Source organism: Anabas testudineus, chromosome 2 (genome assembly GCF_900324465.2).
Source record: "Anabas testudineus chromosome 2, fAnaTes1.2, whole genome shotgun sequence".
Classification (NCBI taxonomy): Eukaryota; Metazoa; Chordata; class Actinopteri; order Anabantiformes; family Anabantidae; genus Anabas; species Anabas testudineus.
The window spans coordinates 35,075-59,469 of record NC_046611.1 but is presented as its reverse complement, the minus strand read 5'-3'; the positions used below and the strand labels follow the sequence as shown (position 1 = coordinate 59,469).

The 24,395-nt window shown below is 42.0% G+C and overlaps 2 protein-coding genes and 1 long non-coding RNA gene across 8 annotated transcripts; 2 read left to right on the top strand and 1 right to left on the bottom strand.

The window, feature by feature from the left end:
• Positions 1 to 361: 361 nt before the first annotated feature.
• On the top strand, positions 362 to 3,438 carry rgn (regucalcin). Of its 4 annotated transcripts, none has more exons than XR_003298884.1 (9): positions 362 to 495; positions 1,361 to 1,578; positions 1,692 to 1,874; positions 1,952 to 2,052; positions 2,088 to 2,291; positions 2,496 to 2,610; positions 2,722 to 2,853; positions 2,937 to 3,077; positions 3,178 to 3,438. XR_003298884.1 is itself a non-coding variant. In XM_026361774.1 (9 exons), the coding sequence occupies exons 2-9, from the start codon at positions 1,407 to 1,409 to the stop codon at positions 3,226 to 3,228; spliced, it is 1,113 nt and encodes a 370-aa protein (XP_026217559.1). In that variant the 5' UTR covers positions 363 to 495; positions 1,361 to 1,406; the 3' UTR covers positions 3,229 to 3,438. The 4 variants fall into 4 exon arrangements, 3 of the variants coding, with proteins under 3 accessions (XP_026217559.1, XP_026217561.1, XP_026217560.1); XM_026361774.1 differs by having other exon boundaries at positions 363 to 495; positions 2,923 to 3,077; XM_026361775.1 differs by having other exon boundaries at positions 381 to 495; positions 1,431 to 1,578; positions 2,923 to 3,077.
• Positions 3,439 to 3,548: 110 nt separating this feature from the next.
• LOC113163292 (formin-like protein 2) lies at positions 3,549 to 12,611 on the bottom strand. Its single transcript, XM_026361773.1, has 11 exons — positions 11,948 to 12,611; positions 10,329 to 10,531; positions 9,600 to 9,834; positions 9,442 to 9,510; positions 9,177 to 9,257; positions 8,692 to 8,821; positions 8,451 to 8,611; positions 8,055 to 8,156; positions 7,860 to 7,955; positions 6,675 to 6,798; positions 3,549 to 6,591 (listed from the first exon to the last, which is right to left on the bottom strand). The coding sequence occupies exons 1-11, from the start codon at positions 12,032 to 12,034 to the stop codon at positions 6,503 to 6,505; spliced, it is 1,377 nt and encodes a 458-aa protein (XP_026217558.1). The 5' UTR covers positions 12,035 to 12,611; the 3' UTR covers positions 3,549 to 6,502.
• A 7,086-nt stretch (positions 12,612 to 19,697) lies between these two features.
• Positions 19,698 to 23,080, top strand: LOC113163294. 3 transcript variants are annotated; one of them, XR_003298886.2, is made up of 6 exons: positions 19,698 to 19,813; positions 20,844 to 20,883; positions 20,985 to 21,268; positions 21,518 to 21,591; positions 21,748 to 21,843; positions 22,345 to 23,080. It is a non-coding gene; the product is annotated as an uncharacterized LOC113163294 (long non-coding RNA). The 3 variants fall into 3 exon arrangements; XR_003298887.2 differs by lacking the exon at positions 19,698 to 19,813 and having other exon boundaries at positions 20,345 to 20,883; positions 22,354 to 23,080; XR_003298885.1 differs by lacking the exon at positions 19,698 to 19,813 and having other exon boundaries at positions 20,345 to 20,883.
• Positions 23,081 to 24,395: the final 1,315 nt, after the last annotated feature.

The following is a 24,395-nucleotide window of genomic DNA, read 5'->3' as shown; positions in this document are numbered from 1 at the left end:
TTGGTTTATACACAGCCTTCACCCATAACACATAACTGACGGACCCCAGGACCGGAATAGCCCGGTTCTCACACACACAGACATACACACACACACATCATCACACCCACTGTGTACATTCTTATATCACATGACTATAAATAAAGGACCAAGGAACTCCCTCGGTGTACTCTCTCAGGGTGTTACACTGGGGAGGGTGCCCTTTGTACAAAGACTACGCTGTCTGTGTCTCATCTGTCTGATTGCAGGGTTTCTTAGCAAGGAGTGAAACTCATCATAGGTGACAATCTCCTGACACCTTCGGCGTGAACCCGTCAAAAATAACGTGTTAATTTCCTAATAAAACTTAATAAATAAACCTAATAAATTAATAACTCAGTCCGCCGTGTGCGTTTTATCGGGGTCAGCCGGTTGGGAGGGGCGGAGCTATAATCCGGTCGAAACTAACACAGTAAATTAGAAGGAAGTACTGCGAGCTGTCACTAACTGCAACAGGTAGGTCTGGTGTTATTTGTACACTAATGCCTAGGTTTAGGTATAACTACACGTTTAAACTAAACGGATACTGAAACACGTAGTACCCTACATAATACAGATGCATAGGAAGTTTCCGGAGGGTGAAAGACGTATGTGGCATTTGAATGACCCAGACTACATAAAAAAAAAAAACTTGCGATTTAAAACGTGTGTATGTTCATTTAAAAATCATTTAAGTTAAATAGTTCGTGTGTCCAAACAAAAATGACGGATATTTAATAAGAGTCTGGCGAGAGACGAAAAGTGCTGAATCAGCGAGTTTAAACATTAACTGACCCACTTCACAAACAACATACTACAGGGTTAGGGTTACAAGATGCAGTACAGTTAAGTACTACATCATGTAGCAGCCTTCCCTAAGGCAGTTTTTGAGTTCTGCTCTAACTGTAGCCTACAACATGTCATATTTATTTTCCATACATTTTGGTACTTTAAGTAGTACCATATTCATAAACATCTACTGTAATATGTAGTATGTTCTGGTCATACTGCCTCCTGTGCTGTGTTTACTTAATCTTCAATATAATTTTTAATTATGTAATGGCTGGCTCTATTGTACTCCGTGGCAACATACTGTATAATACTAGTACAGTGTATTATGTATAACATGTTTAGTACTGTAATGGGTACAAATGTAATCATGTAGTTCAATATTTATTTACATGTATATTAATTAGCTGTATGCAATTCACAGTAGTACGGTGTAGTCATATTACATAGTACTTTGATGTGGACATTTCAGTACTCTTAAGTATAAATATGTGGTACACAGTGTAGTACTCTGTTGCAGTACTTTGACATGGAGTGGTTTCCTTGAAAACAGGTGCATGTGAGAAAGGTAAATCCTTCTCTCTGATTGATCCAAACTGATGGAGATGATGTCATCTTTGAAGGTGGAGCCTGTAGTAAAATTCAGCGCTCTGATAGGTGAAGGGCCCATATGGGAGGAGTCAGAGCAAATGCTACTGTTTGTCGACATCGCAGGCCAGAAAATTCACCGCTGGAGTCCAACAACCAATCAGATTGAGTCTGTGGAGACGGGTCAGCCATTCAAGATGCAACATGTTTCCTAATTGGTTTATTTGAGTTCTATAATTTACCTGTCGACACTGTTCTGTCTAACCTGTCTCTCTATACTCTCACTTACTTGACAGGTGACACTGTGGGCTTTGCCGTTCCTCGAAGGAAAGGTGGGTATGTTGCAGGTGTCGGTCTCAGCATCGTGAATGTTGATTGGTCAACTCGGACAATGACGTCACTGTTGAAAGTGGATCAGGACAAACCGAACAACCGCCTGAATGATGGGAAGGTCGATCCGGTTGGACGGTTACTGGCAGGTCAGTCTGCACACCTGTCGACCTGGATACCTCCTCTCCTGTCTGTGCTGCTTTAGTAACAGCGTGATGCATCGCAGGTACGATGGGGAAGGAACAGAGACCTGCAGAGGTTGACAAACAACAAGGATCCCTGTTCTCTGTGAACTCTGACCTCAATGTGACCAAACACCTGAGCCAGGTAACCACACCTGTCTGTACCTGTCTCAGTCTCAGGTGGACATATTGAACGGGTTGGACTGGTCTCTCACCTGTCTGTCTCTCTGTACCAGTCTCACTCTCAGGTGGACATATCGAACGGGTTGGACTGGTCTCTCACCTGTCTGTCTCTCTGTACCAGTCTCACTCTCAGGTGGACATATCGAACGGGTTGGACTGGTCTCTCACCTGTCTGTCTCTCTGTACCAGTCTCACTCTCAGGTTGACATATCGAACTGTGTGGGCTGGTCTCTCACCTGTCTGTCTCTCTGTACCTCCCTCACTCTCAGGTGGACATATCGAATGGGTTGGGCTGGTCTCTCACCTGTCTGTCTCTCTGTACCTGTCTCACTCTTAGGTTGACATATCGAACTGTGTGGGCTGGTCTCTCACCTGTCTGTCTCTCTGTACCTCCCTCACTCTCAGGTGGACATATCGAACGGGTTGGACTGGTCTCTGGACATGAAGACGTTTTTCTACATTGACAGTTTGTCTCTGACTGTCGACGCCTTTGACTATGACATAACTACAGGACAGCTTGGTAACTGTATTTATACTACAGTAATGTGTATTTACACTGCAGCACGTGTGTATAACTATACAACCTTAAAATATATAACAGCAAAAGTGTTTTCATGTTGTCATTGCCAAGGTAACCGTCGTGTTGTTTACCATATGAGGGAGAAGGAGGGACTTCCTGACGGCCTGACAGTCGATGCTGACGGTCGACTGTGGGTCGCCTGTTATAACGGAGGACGGGTCATTAACATTGACCCTGGCACTGGTTAGTCATACTGGTTATACTGGTTACGTTCTAGTATGTGTGGTTTATGAGCATCAACTGTTCTCTCAGGTGTGTGTCTGCAGACGGTCTATCTACCTGTGATGAAGACCACTTCCTGTTGTTTTGGTGGTCTGGACTACTCTGACCTCTATGTGACCTCAGCCAGTTTGGGCCTTGGCCAGTCAGAGATCAGACATCAGCCACTGGCTGGACACACCTTCAGGGTGAGACCGTCACTCACCTGTATCCTGTATCAGTCTTATCTGTGTTCAGTGTTCCTACACCTGTTGATGTTGACGAACTGTTTGGTATGTTTATGTACAGGTTAGAGGCCTTGGGGTCAAAGGTCGTCCTTCAAACTCGTTCTCAGGATGATCTTGGGAAGCCTCAAATAGCCAATTACAGTGCAGAACAACAGGCTGTCAGTTCACTGCTTATTGGACTAAATCAGTAACTATTGATCAATAGTGAGTCATGCTGACTTCATGTATTACTTCTTTGTTTGAGTTTATAACTTACGTAAGTAAAAAAGTAAATAAATGCTTGACTGAGCCAGTCAGACACAAATAAATAGTGATATCATCAGCATCATGTGGAAGGGTGCGTTTTATTTACACACCAAGTGCAGAATCACCAGCAAGAACCAACAAACACTGAACAGTACGAGCTACACAGCTTCTAGAAAACTTATGTACACGTAGAAAATGTTGTGCTGTTTTTTCTTTGACTTCAAATCAAAGTTTCATTTGTGAAATGAAAGAGAGGATAGGGACAGGCAGAAAGGGTGAGGACAGGGCAGGATGGGGTAAAGTGTTGAAGGGCTACTGGAACCTGATGTGTTTAGTCTAGACCTCCCTTGGGCAAACAGGGACACCAGAAAGCAGGTCTGTAAAGATAGACCCTTCACAGGCACCCCAGAGTACAGAGGCATTATAGGGGGCAGCTGTGTCTCAGGAGGTAGAGCAGTCACCTAATAAAATTATGGGATTGATGGTTCGATTCCCAGCTCTTCCTGTCACAAGTTTCCTTGCGCAAGATAATGAACCCCACCTGTCCCTGGTGAGTCAGATCAACTGCTTGCAGCTTTGTCATCTGTGTGTGTGCATGTGTGCGAATGGGTGATTGAGACGCAGTGTAAAAGCACTTTGAGTACCAGCTAGGTAGAAAAGCGCTGTATATGTGCAGAACATTTACCATTTAGGTATGTCGAAGTTGCTTTGAAAATTGAGGTTTTTTTGTTCAGTGCAGTCTGGATTTGACCTGAACAGTCTGGATCCGTCCATTTTTTTTTTAAATTAGTGTTTTCAGTGTTTTGTTTGTCCAGGTTCTTTGCAGGTCTGTCCAAGACCATACGTGTGTCCAGGTGTGTCCAGTTATGTCCTGACCAGAGTCTCATGTCTCATGTCAGACCCAGTGTTCATGTAGAAGATGAAACTGGTGAGGTCCTGATGGTGCAGCAGCAGAAAATGACACTATCCTCCTGTTGCTTTCTTCAGTGCCTCTTCAAGGCAACATTGCAAACTGTAGCTCAGACCTCAGTCATAAACTTAAGTGGACACAGCAAAACTCACATATCGGAATTCAATCTGAAGCAGTCCCATACTTTAGATGTTCACAAATTAAAAGTTTCTGGTAGTTCTGGGATTCTGGTGCTGTCACACTAACAGCAGAAAAGCAGGGGTGGGATTTAGGGAAGACTGGAGAGAATCAGAGTCCAGCTTAGAACTTGGTGAACATGAACTCTGGTTCTACAATTAACACAGTTTCCTTTTTATAATGTTATAACATTTGAAAACTGCCAGACTCTGAGTCTCCCCAGCCCTAGTAAGGATAGAAAGCACAGTAGATCACAGTAGAACACAATGTAGTGAAAGGAGTAGAACCCTGTACAAGAACCAGTTAAAGACACAAACCATAGAAACCCAGAATAGCCACCACAGGACCTGCTGACCATGAATCACAACTGAAGTCTGGTCTTTAACACCTGGGGGACACTTGTGATGAAAACCACTCTTCGCGTGATCCGACACAGACTTTGAGGTGTTAGTAGCCCTCATGACATGAGAAAAGGCAGATAGGCAGGTGTGCATCCATGTTAAAGAAACACTACTGGGTCTTCAGAAGGAAATCCAAAAGTCCAGGAAGTAAAACCACAGTAACATCTATTTAGTCAATGCTGATCTTAATGTCTGAAGATGTTGCGGAGTTTTTTTCAGTCTTGTTTTTTAAAACAACGCTACAGGTTCCCTTCTAGTTTCCTTCCTCAACTCGAATTAATAAAGAATGCGCTTTCACCTTAGAGGGAAACAAAGTCCATAAACGGACAACAGCATGGCTTACAGGGTGTTCACACAGCAACAAATCGCTGCGCTCTTGCAAAGCTGTAGTTCTGGGTGTTTTCTGTTGAGCTTTGTTAATTTATATGCTTTGGCTGGATGTTTTTTGCAAACATACCAACAATGTAGAAGATTTGTTACATCAACTATTGTGTTAAACACAAATAACAAATATGTGAATCGGTGTTTCCGCTGTTTTGTTTAAAAATTTCGATAAAATATATCTGCTTTACTTTCTGCTCGAACCAAGGTGATCTGTATTGGCTCTCTGTCTCACACAGCATGGTGTACTGAGAGAGTGAGACTGATTTCCATTGACAGTGAATGACATCTGTCACTGGACAGGTGGTTTTGTCCATGTAAGTGTGAATGCCCCCATTAATCTGATTAGATTTTAGTATACGATCACAAGCTCAAGAACAGCCACACAGAACAGCCACTGAGTGTTTCTTGTCTTTTCCATCTAACAAGGGCCCTGTTTTTTTTTTTTTGTTTTTTTTTTTGTTTTGTTTTTTTTTGGAGGGGGGTTAAACATAGATTCCCAGGTTAGCTGATAATATTGTTGCAAATTTGGCCTGATCTTGGATCTTTTGCTGCTTCGAAGGTCATGTTGAGTTTGTTGTCCTGTTAACAGATCCACATCAAACCTGTTCAGAAGCGGGTTTATTTTCAGGCTTTATCATTGTAAAGATGAATAAAAATGTCATAAGCACCTTTTGCAAATGACCCATTAAACATTATGCAGCCTGTGTACATAGGGATTATACAAAAGATTCATCTTCACACCAGATCTGCAATCATAGCAACAATAGAATATCACATGTAATTTTTCATGCACTCTTTACTTAAATCTTTCCTGAATTTTGCAGCTTTTGCTGAGATAAATCATTAAATTCTGTATAGCTGACTTTTCCCAACAAACTGGGGTTTTAAGAGCCGATATATCAACAGGGTTAAAATGTCCAGTAGTACTCTTTTGATCCATGTTTTCTTTAGTATGAAGAACAGGGCCCTGGCAGATTTCAGATCAGACTTGTGGCTTTTTTCTGTTTTTTTGATGTGCTGCTGCTCCAAAGTTTGACATCTGTCGGGTAGTTTTATTTCCCAGATGTTTTTAATGGAGTTTGGTTTGAGAACATTTTCAGTGTGATATTTATTAGCATCTGAGTAGGAGTGAGATGATGTCTGGGTGCTGGTCTGTGACAAAGTGAGCAATAAAATAAAAACATGATGTCATCACATCGATTCATTAGAAATGTTCAAAGTGCTGATTGGTCCCATCAGTTGGGGGGATCCAATTACTTCTTCCCGATTCAGTAGTGCTCCTCGGTGTGGGCAGGGTCACAGAAAAAGCGAGAGCTGCGCTTCGCCGAGCGAGCTGTGAAGGGGACGGTCTTCAGAGCTGCAGGGCAAAGATAGACAGCCAGTCAGACAACAGACGGGGAACACTTGGTCTGATGGATCAACCTGTGCTGAAATGTTTACCTGTGATGATGTCCTCTATGGCTCCGTCCTTCCCTTCGTAAACATGGCGGCTGTCTTTTCCTTGTCGCCTTCTTAGTTCTGTGATTAGCTCCTGCTGCTGCCGCTTTCCCCTGTGGGATGGAGACTGGAGGGTGGGGGTTTGGGGTGTTAGATTTCAAACTTAAGCCAGCTACTCAGCTTTGTTCTCTAGAACTAGTCAAGCACTTTGTTGGATGCCAGACTGTCTAACCCTAACCCTGGACTATATCTTTTGAATCACTGTTATTACTTCTAAGTTGGTGATGGCTTCAAAACCTACAACATGCACTCTTGATTGTCTACCAGCAACACTGTACAAAGATCTTTGGCCAACCTTGATAAATTAACAATATAGCATGAAGGGATGGTCATGCTGAATTGCTAATTTATCAGTTTCAGCTGCCATTTCCCCCGTAGCTTTAAAGCTGCTGTAGTTAAATCTTTATTGAAGAAACCACACCTTGGTCCAGAGTCACTAAAGATTTAGAGATTTCTTTGTCACATACACATTTATATGGGCAATATAACTACCAGTAAAATGTGAATCAGGTCCACTCCATAGACTGTACAAATTATTAATAAACAAGGAGGTAGAAAAAGTTAAGAAAGTAAGGAAAAGAAGCAGTGAAGTATACAGGTAACTATAAACACAATAAATATATTGTGTATTGTGTATATATTGTTGGTAATCTAAAAGACAAAACAAAGGTTAAAATAATTATTGAAGTGTCTAATCTCCCTTCCTACAAAAAATTGGAAAGCATTGTAGCTAAACAGTTTTCAGGTCACATATCAGTAACTCTGCTTTAACATCCTTTCATTCTACTGAAGCTGCACTTACCAAAGTGGTACAAAGTGGTCTCTTGGTCTTAAATGTGATTTCCAATTCCACATTCTTTGACATTATAGATCATTGTATAGTCTGATTGATCGACATAATAGCTCGTGTGGCTAAAGTTCTACTTATCTGATCTGATTTCTTGATATCAAATATGAAGTACCCTATTATATATATAAAATATTACTTTGTTTGCTCCTGAGGTGTTTGTTGTTAATTTGCAAGTTTTTCGTCATCTCACAAGTTTATCGTCAATTCGTCATGTAGTAATAAACATTTTTTTATCTATTTATTTTCTGATCCACCTGTGCATAAGAGGTTAGTCTCACCTTGGTCTCTTCCTCATCCCGCTGCTCCTCCTGCTCCAGTTTCTCTAACAACATCTGCTCCTGACGTCTTCTGTGCTCGTTCTCCTCCTCAGCCAGCTGAACACACACAATAAATACTCAAATTGATGGGATTGTTTTACCATTATATCACTCACGACGTTGATTTGGCTTGATGATGTTTTGTTGCTGACTCACCCTGTACGCTTTGATGAAGCGAACAAATATGGGGAAGAAGACGGAGGGTGGCATTGTCTTTGAGCTCTCTCCAAAAAACTTAACCACATCTTCAAACGCATCCTAAACACAATCCATAATAAACCATCAGTAAAACGTAGTTGGATGAAGTTTGCACAAATTTATCACCCATGAGTTTTGCATGGCATCTGAATCTGAACCCAGAGTTTCTCCTGGTATGTGCCTCAGTTTATTCCAAGTGCATTTTCATTGTGGAGGGACATCCACATAGGGACAGAGGATGTTTTCTTTAGGAAGTGAAAGTCCCACTTAATTAAATCAGATCTTTGATACAAAAATACTAATCTGAATATAATATTAAAACATCTGTCACATTACGTGTGTGCATGTTCTCACCTGAGCGATACGAGCATCTTCCTGCAGCTTATTGAGGCGCGACTCGTTCCTGCTGATGAAGTCTTTGAGCGTGGCGTTGTGTTGAACACTGAACTCTCTCCAGGTGAGCTCCATGCCTCGCTGCAGCTCCTTGACATCACACAGCACATTCTCCAGACTCACTAAACACACATAGGTTAACACAGATGAGAGACGTGGCCTGTGGTGCATGTGAAGTGTTGCAATTTGCCGACAGACCCACCTGCAGCTGCTTTGTCGACATAGTGAAGCTCATTATAAAACAGAGATACTGCAGAATATTTCTCTTTCACCACGTTGCTGATATAATTAAGCAGAGTCTGTTTCCTGTCGGTCGACTTTGTCTCCAGGAGCTAAAAACAAATAGACAATAATACTGTTGCCGTTCTAAACTAATAATAAAAGTAATAAAATAAAAGCATAAAATTGTTTTTGACCTGACAATAATACTGGCGGTGTTAAAAATAACAATAGTCCTCATAAACCTTGCTTCAGGTGTTCAGGATCAGCTGAGCCCAAACAACATTACAATGATGTTAATTTTGGAAGAAGTTTCAATGAAAATCACATGCAAACATGTAAAACACATGTTTTCATGACAAAAACTAATTGTTCATGGTGGCATCTGATTGGCTGATGATGGTTCACAGCCTGAACAGTCTTTGGATCTCAGCAAACATCTGATGTGTAATTGTGTGTTTGTGTTACCAGGTCTAAACTCTGTAGTTTGAATCCGTACACAGCTCCTCTCTTACTGCTGTTCATGTAGTTCCCCAGAGCCAAGATGATCTAGAGCAACAACAAGATTAGCATAAGTTCGTCAGGTTTTAGTACGGCCAAGTGTTAGTCACCTGGCAGTTTTAGAGATGTTTTAGATGTTACTTTGAAAGTCGTTTGTTCATCAGTTGATAATTTTCCTGGTGTTGGTTCATCATAGATATAGATTATACAGACAATATAAACTCAGACTGACCTCAAGAATCTTCTTGAGCTTCTGAGATGATTTTATAGAAACCGAAGCAGCAATGATGGCATGGAGTTGCTGAGAGAAAAGACAACACAAAGAGACAGGTCACATGTACAGTACATGTCTGTCTCTCTCTAGCTGAACAGCTCTTATTTTTGTCTTACCGGCGTCAACATCTGGACGTTGTCGGAGAAGTTACCCATAAAGGTCATTATGGACATGCGCTGACTAAGTCTCTCGATGCGGCTGAACTGCATCATAAAGCGATCTTCATCACTGAGAGCCTCCGGTGGTTTTCTGTCCCTCTCGTATTGCCGTAGCAGCTTCACCTCGGCCTCAGTTGGCAGGAAACGCGTGAGACACTCCACAAAGTCAACCCGGACTGTCCGCAGGTCAAAACTGCAAACAGGAAACAGGCAGTTTGGATCAGACACAGGGTACAGTGTACAGGTAGCCAAACAATGTCCTGCACAAACCAGTGTGATGGATTTATCTGATGAATTTCAAACGGTCTGGTAAAGACTCCTACATTAGCAAGCCCTGTACATCATCTAAATCTGGCCTAGATTTAGATTATGTACATCTAAGCCTGAGCCAGATCTAAGTCATATCTGAATTTTTGGTCTTGTCAGAGAGAGTCCATCTAATTTTAATGCTGCTGGTTCTAATTTAATGATATTTGTAGGTTCTGTTATTTCACAGGAAATACTCATGCAGGTACTGGTTCTGGTGGTAGATCTAAACCTACATGTGAGTGGCTTAATCCGTGATCCCTGGCTAGCTTTCCTCACATTCATGGTTCTTGTGTTATTGAAGGTGTCTGAACAGTTTGCCTTACATATGTTACTGGTGGATCTGGTGGAGTCTGGTGGTACTGGGGCAATTGAACCTACGTTTGGATGGCCCGACAAATGAACTCTGGTCCCTGACCAGCCTTCCTCAGAGTGATGGCAAGGTTCTTGGCTCTGTTGGCCTCCAGCAAAGAAACTTTGGATGGGGCTTTCTGGGGAACTTTCTGCCTGGACAGGGTCAAGTCCACTGCCGGACCCTGAGCCTTTGTCTTAAACAGCTCCTCAAACTCCTCCATATTCAGGTCCTGAGAAACAGAGAGGAAACAGACAAATCAGAAAGACAGACAGGTAGAGAAGTTCTCCGTGTTAAAATCAGAAACTGTCACACTGTTACAGTTAGCCCCTGCTTTTTACACCATCACAATGTATTTAAAAATAAAACAAGTGCTGACTTTCAGTTTTATTATAAGGATTTCACCAAAATACGTAATTTACCATTTAAGAATTACAGCTATTTTAGATAGAGTACCTCTATTCTGGAGCTAATATCAGGTAGTGAGTTGGCAGGTGTTTAGCTGGAGCTACCAATATAAACTCTAGATCTCAATGCAAATGAGGAGGCCATTATTAGGCTGAAATGATGGCCTGAAAAAAAAACAACATAAATATATAAGAGAGACAGCAAAAACCTTAGGTGAGGCCAAATCAATAGTTTGGTACATTCTTACAAAGAAGGAAATCATCGATGAGCTCAACAAAATCGAAAGGCCTGGAAGACCATGAAAGACCGCATCATGTACTGTATCAGACATGGTGAAGGCAGTGTTATGGTATGGCTGTCAGTGAAACTAGGTCACTGGTGTTTATTGTTGATGTGACTGCTGAAAGAATTAACAAGATGAATTGTGAGGCTATACTCATAGCTCACATTCAGCCAAATGCTACAAAACCCAGAGCTGTATATTTCCAAAGTCCAGTTACTGATTAACTTTGTGTCTTCTCTCTCCTGTAGTTGTGTTTCCTTCTCTCTGTCTCCCTCTCTCTGTACTTTTCTGCAGGTATCCTCGGCCTGGAGCTGTACATCTCCAGAATCCAGCTGACCTGTCCAATGTTCTTGCTGCTTGTTGTTGTTGTTGTGCCTTCTGTTCTTTTCTCTCTTCTCTTTCCACTCACCACCACCAGTCGAGGCAGATGGCCGCCCACTATGAGCCTGGTTCTGCTGGAGGTTTCTTCCTCTAAAGGGAGTTTTTCCTCTCCACTGTTGCCTAAAGCTTGCTCAAATGGGATTGTTGGGTTTTCTGTATCATTCTTTTGTATAATTATTCTCTGTAAAGTCTTAAACCTTAAACACTGTAAAGTGCCCTGAGATAACTTCTTTTGTGAATTGGCGCTATACAAATAAAACTGAATTGAATTGAATTGGTCCTACCAACCTGCCCAGTAATTTTCTTGCTTGTTGTTGTTTTTTGTTGCCTGCTGTTCTTTTCTCTCTCCTTTTTCTACTCACCCCAACCAGTCGAGGCAGATGACTGCCCACCCTGAGCCTGATTCTGCTGGAGGTTCCCTCCGTTAAAGGGAGTTTTTCTACTCCACTTTCTCCTGGTGCTCCTTAGTGGGGTTGTTGGATTTTCTATACTGTAAACTGCCCTGAGATGACTTCTATTGGGATTTGGCGCTTTACAAATAAACCATATGGAATTGAAATGTAATTATATATTTACGTGCAAGATGGCTTCATCATCAATGTCATTGAATACAGTCCCGTTGATCTGACTTGGTTTCAAAGCGACCCAGTTCAGAACCGGCATCCGGAACTTGGTCTGTATTGGCTTTTTTATCTTCACCGCTGCAGGAAGAAGGGCAGAGAGACAAATGGGTGAGCAGGAGGACAGAGAGCTATGCGATGCTGGGATGTTGGGATGGCTTCAGTCTAAACAGTTGAAATCAGGTGCAATATTAAAACATAAATGAGACAGTGATGGTAATGGTTACGGGGAATGGTCTTGTATATGTGGGGGTAGGGGATATGGGGTTCACGTGATGGAAGAATGACAATGTGCAAAGAGCTGATGTAGTAAGTAACAGGACAGTGGCTGGAGATGTTTGAATATAATAAAGAAGCACACGTACAGAATAACTTGAGAGGACCCTCTGGCAGCAAAACAAGAGAAGCACAGATTAGAAAAAAAACTCCCACTGACATTTGAAACAGTGGTCAAAACTGACTTAAGCCTGAGAACTGAAACTCAAAGTTTGAGGGTTGATAGGAAACTGTCGACTCATCGACCCTCAAAGTTTGAGGGTCGATAAGTCGACAAGGTTCCACAAGGTCAAAGAAAAAGGCCAGAGTTGTCAATAAAAGTTGGCGACTTTGACAAAAAAATCTAAGAAAAATGCCTCATTAATGTCAAAGTGAAAACAGGTTTCTACAGAGTAATAATAAAGAAAAAGTATGGGCACCCTTTGGGATTACGTGGAGTTTTGCATGAATACAACAATACAAAAACACAGTCTCCTTAAAATAATAGTACACAAACATTATATGTTTTCATGTTTTTATTGAACTTCTTCTTTCGGCTTTTCCCATCAGGGGTCGCCACAGCGAATCATCCTTTTCCACTTATATCTATCATGAACATCTTCTACCCTAACATTAGCCAATCTCATGTCCTCTGTTAAGACATCCATATATCTCCTCCTTGGTCGTCCTCTTGCCCTCCTGCCTGGCAGCTCCATCTCCAACATCCTTCTACCAATATACTCACTATCCCTCCTCTGAACATGTCCAAACCACCTCAGTCTGGCCTCTCTGACTTTGTCGCTAACACAGGCAACGTGAGCCGTCCCTCTGATGTACTCGTTCCTTATTCTGTCTAACCTGGTCACTCCTAAGGAGAACCTCAACATCTTCATCTCTGCTACCTCCATCTCAGCCTCTTGTCTCTTTCTCACTGCTACCGTCTCTAACCCATAGAGCAGAGCTGGTCTCACCACTGTCTTGTACACCTTTCCTTTGAGTCTTGCTGACACTCTTTTGTCACACAACACTCCTGACACTTTCCTCCACCCGCTCCAACCTGCCTGCACTCTCCTCTTCACCTCTTTTCCACACTCTCCATCACACTGAACTGTTGACCCCAAGTACTTAAACTCCTGCACCTTCTTCACCTCAGCCCCCTGTAACCTAACATTTCTACCTTGATCCCTCTCGTTCAGACACATGTATTCTGTCTTACTACGACTGACCTTCATGCCTCTTCTTTCCAGAGCAAACCTCCACCTTTCCAGCTGTTCCTCTACCTGCTCTCTACTCTCACTGCAAATCACAATGTCATCCGCAAACATCATTGTCCAGGGAGATTCCTGTCTGACCTCATCTGTCAGCCTGTCCATCAACATAGCAAACAAGAAGGGACTCAAAGCTGATCCTTGGTGTAGTCCCACCTCCACCTTGAACTCCTCTGTCTGACCTACAGCACATCTCACCACCGTCATACTTCTCTCATACATGTCCTGAACTAGTCTGACGTACTTCTCTGCCACTCCAGACGACCTCATACAGTACCACAGCTCCTCCCTCGGCACCCTGTCATACGCCTTCTCTAAATCTACAAAGACACAATGCAGCTCCTTCTGACCATCTCTGTACTTTTCCATCAACATTCTCAAAGCAAAAATGGCATCAGTGGTGCTCTTACGGGGCATGAAACCATACTGCTGCTCACAAATCTCCACCTTCTTCCTAAGCCTGGCTTCCACTACTCTTTCCCACAGCTTCATTGTGTGGCTCATCAACTTTATTCCTCTATAGTTGCTGCAGTTCTGCGTGTCACCCTTGTTCTTAAAGATCGGAACCAGAACGCTTCTCCTCCATTCCTCAGGCATCTTCTCACTCTCTAGAATCCTATTGAACAAACTGGTTAGAAACTCCACTGCTGCCTCTCCTAAGCACTTCCACACCTCCACAGGTACGTCATCAGGACCAACAGCCTTTCCACTCCTCATCCTTTTCAGAGCCTTCCTAACCTCATCCTTTCCAATCTATGCTATTTCCTGCTCCACAACATCCACATCTTCCTCCCTTCTTTCCCTGTCATTTTCCTCGTTCATCAGCTCCTCAAAATACTCCTTCCATCTTTTCTGCACACTCTCCTGTGTTGTTAGCACCTTTCCATCTCTGTCCTTAATCACCCTTACCTGTTGCACATCCTTCCCATCTCTATCTCTCTGTCTGGCTAGCCTGTACAAGTCCTTCTCTCCTTCCTTTGTGTCTAACCTGTCATACAGCTCATCGTAAGCTTTCTGTTTGGCCTTTGCCACCTCCCTCTTCACTCTACGCTGTGCTTCCTTGTACTCCTGTCTACTTTCCTCAGTCCTTTCTACATCCCACTTCCTTCTAGCTAACCTCTTCCTCTGGATGCATTCCTGTACTTCCTCATTCCACCACCAAGTGTCTTTACCTTCTTTCCTCTTTCCAGATGACACACCTAGCACCTTCCTACCTGTTTCCCTGATAACCTCTGCTGTAGTTTCCCAGTCATCTGGAAGCTCATCCTGACCACCAAGAACCTGTCTCAACGTCTGTCTGAATTCCTCACAAGTTTCTTCATTCTTTAACTTCCACCACTTGGTCTTCTTTTCTGTCTTCCCTCTCTTCTTCTTCCTGACCTCCAGAGTCATCTTACACACCACCATGCGGTGCTGTCTGGCTACACTCTCTCCTACCACCACTTTGCAGTCACTAACCTCTCTCAAATGACCTCGTCTACATAGGATGTAGTCCACCTGTGTACTCCTACCTCCACTTCTGTATGTCACTCTATGTTCCTCTCGCTTCTGGAAGTAAGTGTTGACTACAGCCATTTCCATCCTCTTAGCAAAGTCCACCACCATCTGTCCTTCCGGATTCCTTTCCTTCACACCAAACCTTCCCATCACCTCCTCATCACCTCTGTTGCCCTCACCAACATGCCCATTGAAGTCTGCTCCAACAACAACTCTCTCTCCTCTGGGGATACTCTCTATGACCTCATCAAACTCACTCCAGAATCTCTCCTTCTCTTCTAACTCACAGCCAACCTGTGGCGCATACCCACTGACTACATTCACCATCACCCCTTCAATTTCTAGCTTTATGCTCATCACCCTGTCTGAGACTCTTTTCACCTCTAGAACACTGTTTACAAACTCCCCCTTCAGGATCACTCCTACCCCGTTTCTCTTCCTATCTACACCATGGTAGAACAGTTTGTATCCTCCTCCGATGCTACGTGCCTTGCTGCCCTTCCACCTTGTCTCCTGTACACACAGAACATCTACCTTCCTTCTCTCCATCATGTCTGCCAGCTCTCTGCCTTTCCCTGTCATAGTCCCAACGTTAAGAGTCCCTATTCTCAGATCTATGTCCCTGCCTTTCCCCTTCTCTCTCTGCCCACGAACCCTTCTGCCTCCCCTCTTTCTTCGACCAACAGTAGTCAAATTTCCACCGACACCCTGTAGGTTAACAGCATCGGTGGCAGTCGTTGTTAACCCGGGCCTCGACCGATCCGGTATGAAAGTCTTGTGGATGATTCGCATGGTTATTTTGGCAATTTTTACGCCGGATGCCCTTCCTGACGCAACCCTCTCTATTTATCCGGGCTTGGGACCGGCACAGAAATCACTGGCTTGCAACCCCTGTGGCTAGATGTTTTTATTGAACATAACATGTAAACATTTATGCAGGGTGGAAAAGGTATGTGAACCCCTAACCTAATGACTTCAGGAGTGAGCCAACCAGTGTGCTGATATTGGATGTGTTGCTGAAAGCTGTCCTGCCCTTTAAAAACACACACCAGTCTTGGGTTTACATTTACATTTAAAGTGCAAAGGAAGATGCAGAAGAGTTCTGTTTTCAGCAGTTTTTTAAAGATTGCAAGTGAGGTGGCTGAGCGTGCAGAGTTAGGCAGCTCATTCCACCATTGTGGGATCACTGAGCTGAAGAGTTTTCCTTGGTGTCGACTGTGTGGTGCTGGTACCACCAGACGTCACCGGTTGAGCGCAGTGGACGGGATGGGGATGTAGACCTGAATGATTGAACTGAGATAAGATGGAGCTGTGGAGTTGACCACTCTGTAGGCAAGAGACAGAGCTTTGAACTTGATCCTTGCAGCCACAGGAAGCCAATGCAAAGATCTGAAGAGCGGTGTGACATGAGACCGTTTTGGTTGATTGAAAATAAGGCGTGCTGCTTCAATTTGGATCCTCTGTAGGGTTTTAGTCGAGGATGCCGGTAACCCCACCAGCAGTGCATTGCAGTAGTCAAGACGAGATATGATCAACACCTGTACGAGTTGGGTTGTGTACTACGTCAGGTAGGGTCTGATCTTTCTGATGTTGTGGAGGGCATATCTACACGACCTAGAGACTGTGGCTATGTGTTCTGTGAAGGTCAGTTGATCATCAATGATGACCCCCCAGGTTTCTGGCCGTCTTAGTGAGGACAATCACCGCAGATCCAATGTTAATACTGATTGTTGAATGTTGAGTTGAAGGCCTGGCAGGGAAGACTAGGACTTCAGTCTTGGGATTGTTAAGTTGAAGGTGTCTTTTTCTCATCCAGGCAGAGATGCGAGACGAGACATTAGAGCAGGGGTCGGGAACCTATGGCTCGCGAGCCAGGTGTGGCTCTTTTGATGATTGCATCTGGCTCGCAGATGAAAAAAAAAATTCTCACTAGTATTCTCACTCACATCCATCCATCGATTTTTCACTGCTCATGTCCTGTTCAGGGCTGCAGGTGCAATTGTCCATTATTTTAATTGGATGATACTGGCCTACGTTGGCCGTTGCTGGGTAAACAGGTAAACGCCCCCTTTTGAATCAGTCTGCTCGGTCATTAGCTCAAAGCTAACCCTTCGACAAAAGAAAAAAAGATGACGACTATCGTACATTTCGGGACGAATGGACAGAAGAATTCGCATTTGTGGAGAGAGCAGTTCTGCGGTGTGTCTAATTTGCAATGACAAAATTGCATCAATGAAACGGTTGAATGTAAAGCGGCACTTCGACACCCGCTATGCTACCTTTGCATCCAAATACCCTGTGGGAGACAGCAGAAAGAAAGCGTGCCAAGAGCTACTGAGCAGGGTGCAAGCTAGCCAGCAGAAACTCAGCGTATGGACCCGGCAAGGTGACTATAATTCCGCTAGCTTTGCTGGATCTTTAGCAATAGTGAGGAACGGAAAACCATTCACAGATGACGAGTATGCTAAAACGTTCATGCTGGATGTAGCCAATGAACTTTTAAAATATATTATATGGCTCTCACTGAAATAAATTTCCAAATATTTTGCTTTCATGGCTCTCTTAGTCAAAAAGGTTCCCAACCCCTGCATGAGTCATCCGACGGAAAGGACAGGAAGAGCTGGGTTTACTGGTCAAGAAGCACTGCCTGATTGTGAACCATGCCTCACAGAAACGAACTCTCAGAAGACCTACAATCATGGTAAATGGTAAATGTTCTACACTTATATAGCGCTTTTCTACCTAGCTGGTACTCAAAGCGCTTTACACTGCATCTCATTCACCCATTCACACACACAAGCACACACATTCACACACCGATGGCAGAGCTGCTATGCAGCTGACCTGAATCACCGGGGGCAACTAGGGGTTCAGTATCTTGCCCAAGGACACTTTGGCATGTGACGTGGCAGCCGGGAATCGAACCACCAATCCTTTGATTGGCAGTCAACTGCTCTACCTATTGAACCACAGCCACCCCATGAACCACAGCCACCCCATAATCATGAATTGTTGACTTGCACTAAGCTGGAAAGGGTTACAAAAGTTTCTCCAAAAGCCTTGATGTTCATGTGTAAGACAGACTGTCTGCAAATGGAGAAAGTTCAGCACTGTTGCTACTCTCCCTAGGCGTGGTCGTCCTGTACAGATTACTGCAAGAGCACAGCGCAGAATGCTGAATGAGGCAGTTTTAGAGATGTTTTAGATGTTGCTTTCAAAGTCGTTTGTCAATCAGTTGATAATTTTCCTGGTTGTGGTTCATCATAGATATAGATTATACAGACAATATAAACTAAGACTGACCTCAAGAATCTTCTTGAGCTTCTGAGATGATTTTATAGAAACCGAAGGTAAAGAAGCATCCTAGAGTGTCAGCTGCAGACTTACAGAAATCTCTGGCACATGCTAACATTTTTGTTGACACATCTACAATAAGGAAAACATTAAACAAGAACGGAGTACATGGGAGGACACCAAGGAAGAAGCCATTGCTGTACAAAAAAAATATTGCAGCACGTTTGAAGCTTGCAAAAGAGCACCTGGATGTTCCACAGCACTACTGGCAAAATATACTGTGGACAGATGAAACCAAAATTGAGTTGTTTGGAAAAAACACAACACTATGTGTGGAGAAAAAAAGGCACAGCACACCAACATCAAAAACTGTAAAAGATGGCAGAGGGAGCTCAACCCGATTGAAATACTGTGGCATGACCTTAAGAGAGCCATTCACACCAGACATCCCAAGAATATTGCTACACTGAAACAGTTTTGTGAAGAGGAGTGGTCCAAAATGACTCCAGATCGTTGTGCAGGTCTGATCTGCAACTACAGGAAATGTTTGGTTGAGGTTATTGCTGCCAAAGAAGGGTTAACCAGTTATTAGGTCCAAAGGGTTACATACTTTTTCCACCCTGCACTGTGAATGTTTACATGTTATGTTTAATAAAAACATGAAAACATATAATGTTTGTGTACTATTATTTTAAGCAGACTGTCTTTTTGTATTGTTGTGAGTTAGATGAAGATCAGAGCACATTTTATGACCAATTCATGAAAACTCCATGTAACCTCAAAGGGTTCACATACTTTTTCTTGCCACTGTATGTGGTTCTAGTAGAGAAACTTGTCCAGTCACTGGTTATTCAGTATTCCTGGCTACCATTACACACTGTAAGACCGAACAGTAAAAGCTTGTCAAATGAACTGAGTTTTATTAACTCTAAATTTTTAAAAAGTTGATTTACCTTTAATATTTTGAGTCATTTGAACTGTTTTTTATTTTTAAGTTTATACTGATTAAATTCTTTGAGTAAATTTAGTCATTGAACTCAAATGTTTTGACCAGTTCTGTCTGACGTCACGCGGTTCAAACTCGAAGCGCGCGCGAAAGTCCGCCATGTTGTTCGCTCGCATTGTGGAGAAACTGAACTGAGGTTTGGACCGGGTCAGACCGGGTCAGACAGGGTCAGACAGGCAGCACCATCTCCTGCCGAACCGGGTCAGACAGGCAGCACCATGTCCTGATGGACCGGGTCAGACAGGCAGCACCATCTCCTGCCGAACCGGGTCAGACAGGCAGCACCATCTCCTGCCGAACCGGGTCAGACAGGCAGCACCATCTCCTGATGGACCGGGTCAGACAGGCAGCACCATCTCCTGATGGACCGGGTCAGACAGGCAGCACCATCTCCTGATGGACCGGGTCAGACAGGCAGCACCTCTCCTGTCGGACCGGGCCTTCACACCACTGACCGCGTCTGCCGCAGTTGGACCGACTCTGACTCTGAACCACTTCTCTGGTGAGTTAAGAAACATGGTGTCGTCCTCTCACTTGATTCATCAGCTTTTGTAGTCTCAGTATTTTGTTATGTATATGAGAGGTGAACGGTGTTTTAGCTAATTCTTCTATATTGTGTAGGATAAATAGTTTATTGGGAGGCTGTGTCGAGCTAACTGCTAGCTTAATATTTGGCAATATAAAGCTAGCAGTTAGCTTTATATTGCTAACTGCTAGCTTTATGTTGCTAACTGTTAGCTTTATATTGTTAACTGTTAGCTTTATATTGTTAACTGTTAGCTTTATATTGTTAACTGTTAGCTTTATGTTGCTAACTGTTAGCTTTATGTTGCTAACTGTTAGCTTTATGTTGCTAACTGTTAGCTTTATATTGTTAACTGTTAGCTTTATATTGCTAACTGCTAGCTTTATGTTGCTAACTGTTAGCTTTATATTGTTAACTGTTAGCTTTATATTGTTAACTGTTAGCTTTATATTGTTAACTGTTAGCTTTATGTTGCTAACTGTTAGCTTTATATTGTTAACTGTTAGCTTTATATTGTTAACTGTTAGCTTTATATTGCCGTTTTAACAGTAACTAACGTTCATGGCGCCAAATCAGCTGCTTAATGTTTTTGTTACCGCTTGAGGTCAAAATGTCACTTTTTTACTCAGGTTTAACTTTAATACATGTCTGGCTGTGTTGAGCTAAGTAGCTAACGGTGACATAGAGGCTCTGTGAAACGACCATGTTGAGACAGGAGTTGTAACATGTGCTTAGCTAAGTCTTTATAAATCATGTAAATTATAGGTTTGAATCAGTACAGTGAATAACCTGAGTGTCATTAAATGAAACAAGTAACGTTGTTGTTAAATCAGCTTTTTCTGTCTGTTCTGTATAAGTCATTTCATATTTGGTGATATGATTTTTAAAATATTTTATTATGTGAAGTGTTGTGTATTTGTCATAAATGGTCAATTGTTTCTACTGTAGTGTCAGAAGAGTTTTAACATTTCAATTTCGTTAAATTGTCTATATTCTCTCTCTTTAGGCTAAAAGTGAAGCACCTGTTTGGTGGAGTTTTCAATCAGGTAAGCTGTGTGCATTTTCAGTACAGAACACTGAAACCAGTAAAATGACTTGGAGGTGCAAACTTTGTGTTACCACCATTGAGATTATATTTACTTTTCAGGCAAGAGGAGTAGAAAAAAATCCAGACAAACAAGCTCCCCATACTAACGTTAAAAGACCAAAGTGGATTTCCTTCCTAACTTCCCAAGAAGTGAAGATGCTGTGAGCCTTGAACAACTGAGACTGCAAATTGTTGGAGAAGTTCAGAAGATGGAGAAAAATCTTCCTATGATCACTAAGCTAACGCAGACCACCTTTGCCCTGCTGCGGAAAGAGGTTGTCTGTGATGACCTGCCTGTTAATGACATACTGGAACGCTGGCCTGCCCTTAAACTGGAGTCACAGGTGAAAATGTTGTTCTTAGTTCATCTGTTTGTCTAGGTAAATGTAATTATTTGTGTCAATAGTATCTTGGTCAGTTTCACTTAACACCTGGCATATGAATTGTGCTAGTATAAAGATGGTTTTTATGTCTTCAGCCACCATTAGATATATTTTGGCAGTTTATCTTTCAGTTTTTACATTAAACAACTTATAACAAATGTTCAAATATATATATTCTAATATTCTGCTATGTGTGGTTTTTCAACACAGACTATACATTCTTCATTCGTTCAGGAAAAGTAGCTGAAGTTCTGCATCAGCTGTTCCGGATTTATGACCTTCAGGTAAGTTATTTAAACAAATTGGTACCTGAACATACTAACATTGGGAATCTTAGGTTTACCACACAAAGAAATGAAAGAGACACATTATTATTCGTTTTTTTTTTTGCTGTGACCTTTACCATCCATGCTGAAACAAGTTCTGTTCTCACACTCAAGGATCAAATTGATGTTGATGTGAGACGTGCTGCTGTCCTTCAAGCTCTTCCTGCATATCTGCATGAGGACGACTCAACATTTCTTAAGATGTGAGATGTAAGTTAGCACATTGTAGAGTTTTTTTTCCTCATTAATTGGACTAATCCACCAACCTGGTTCATGGACTGTTTAACTAAAAGAGTATAATGTTATGGGAGTTTCTGAAGATTTGTTTACCCAAATGAATAGAAGTGATTGGAAGTCATGCTTTTCCTTCATGCAAGTACTTTTACCTAATTTTTACTTATTTAATGTGATCAATATGGAGGCATTAGTTAGATGTTTATACAGTATGAGAGGATGTGGGAGATGAGCAACAATTTGTGTGTTGGGTCACTAAATCTTTAATATGAAAATGTTGTGAATTATTCCAGATAAACACATTTTAACAACTATAGCACATTTTGTGTCGACCTGTTAAGTAAGACAGCACTCTCCACATCTGAATGGGTTGACCCTTACACCATTATTGTATGGCTCAATTTGATTGATACTGTCTACCTTTGGAGATACCATAGGCGATGTACCCCAAGTAAGGTAACCTTATTTTCTCTTCAGTTGTCACAGGTTGAACAACCAGACACAGGTGACCAGTTGGACTCCTCTTAATCAACTCCACCTCCAGCAACATTCTTCTCTCCAGATAGGATTTCAGTTGTGCTTGAGGGTAATGTAGTTGTTGATTGCACCACACTGGCTGATGCTTTTGTAATGCTTTTGGCACTCATTTATGCCCTGCATCTGAGCTACCCAAATAAGTTGGCCAACACATTTAACTATATCCAGAATGTGTTGATGGGCCTAGATGATGGGAAGTTAAGGCCCAGGGTGCTGAGTCTTAAAAAGGACCTTTTATCAGTGGAGTAATCTGATGTGACTTTATTATCTTGAAGATTGTACACATGTACTACAGTCACTTTTGTAATATAGTTAGCAATAGAAGTATTTTTTGTGATTTGATCATTTTTAGTTTTAGTTTAGTTTAGCCATACTGTAGTATGTAATTACATTGATCACTGTGGGTTAATATGTAACACTTAGATATGTGTTAGAAGTGTTTACAAGTATTTCTTGCACTGTTTTATGATGCTATTTAGTCATGCATGTTTGACTTGAGTGATGGTTACTTAATAAAGAAGTAACTTGTTTTGAAACTGCCTATTATTCTGTTGTGTAATCTACTGTTAAAGTGTATGGGTTTAACAAATTGAGTTAAAACTACTTAAAAAAACTTATGTAATCAGTTTCAAAAGAAATTTTAAGTATTGTGTTTTAATTTTTGAGTTTTAGCTAAGCAAAGCTTTAAGTTAGAGTAGAGTGCATACAACTTTATTTACCATGTACGCTTTATTGAGAATCTATTAGAGCACAATTATTTTTGTTACTTTAATTATATGAGTAAATAACTTAATTTTCTGTATTTGACTTAAAAAACAAGTTAAAACAAGAAAAAGCGTTAAGAACTACAAATCAGTTAGTATCTAAAACTAATTGTAGACTCACTGTAACATATGTTTTTGGACTTTAAAACAGTTAGTTAGACAAATTCTTGTAATCCAGTTCAATATGTTTTAGTTCTATTAACTTATCGGGTTTTACAGTGCACCATGAAGACAAAAGAACATTCCCAGCAACTCAGAGAACAGGACATTGAAAAGCATAAGCCAGGGGATGGATACAAAAAATTCTCCAAGGCACTGAACATACCCTAGAGTTCAATGAAATCCATCATCAAGAAATAATAGAAAAATGGCATGTCTAAATCTGCCTAGAACAGGCTGTCCACACAAATTGGTGCTTTTTGTCCATCAGACAAGATGCTATGTTTTGCACACACCAAACACTGCACATCACCACAAACCCACCATCCCCACTGTGAAACATGGTGGTGGCAGCATCATACTGTGGGGATGCTTCTTGGCAGCTGGCCCTGGAAGGCTTGTTAAGGTAGAGGGCAAGACGAATGCAGCAAAATATAAGACAATCCTGGAGGACAATCTTATTCAGTCGGCAAGACAACTACAGCTTGGGAGAAGATTTGTGTTCCAGCAAGACAATGATCCGAAGCATACAGTGAAAGCTACACAGAAATAGTTTACCGAGAATAAGGTGAATGTTCTGGAGTGTCCGAGTCAAAGCCCAGACCTCCATTCAATAGAGAATTTGTGGATTGACTTGAAAAGGGCTGTTCACAACTGATCCCCACGCAACCTGACAGAGCTTGAGCAGTTTTGCAAATAAGAATATCATAAAATTCCTTTGTCCAGATGTGCAAGCCTAATTGAGACCTATCTACACAGCAAAATGTCCTGAGCATAAGCATCCATGAGCATCCATGCTGTGATTGCAGCCAAAGGTGCATCTACTAAATACTGACCTGAAGGGGGTGACTTTTTGTCAAAGTTAGGGTTTCATGGTCAACTTTTATTGACCATGATTGATTTATAATGTCAATAAAAGTATGAAACATCCAAGGAGGAAATAATTTTTATTTGGCACTGTAAAACATTGAAGGAGAGAAGAGTGGAAAACACTGGTATATTTGCTGCTTTTAATGGAGCAAACACAGTAGGCCAGTGTTTTGACACACCTGTGTCTTTGTTTATCAA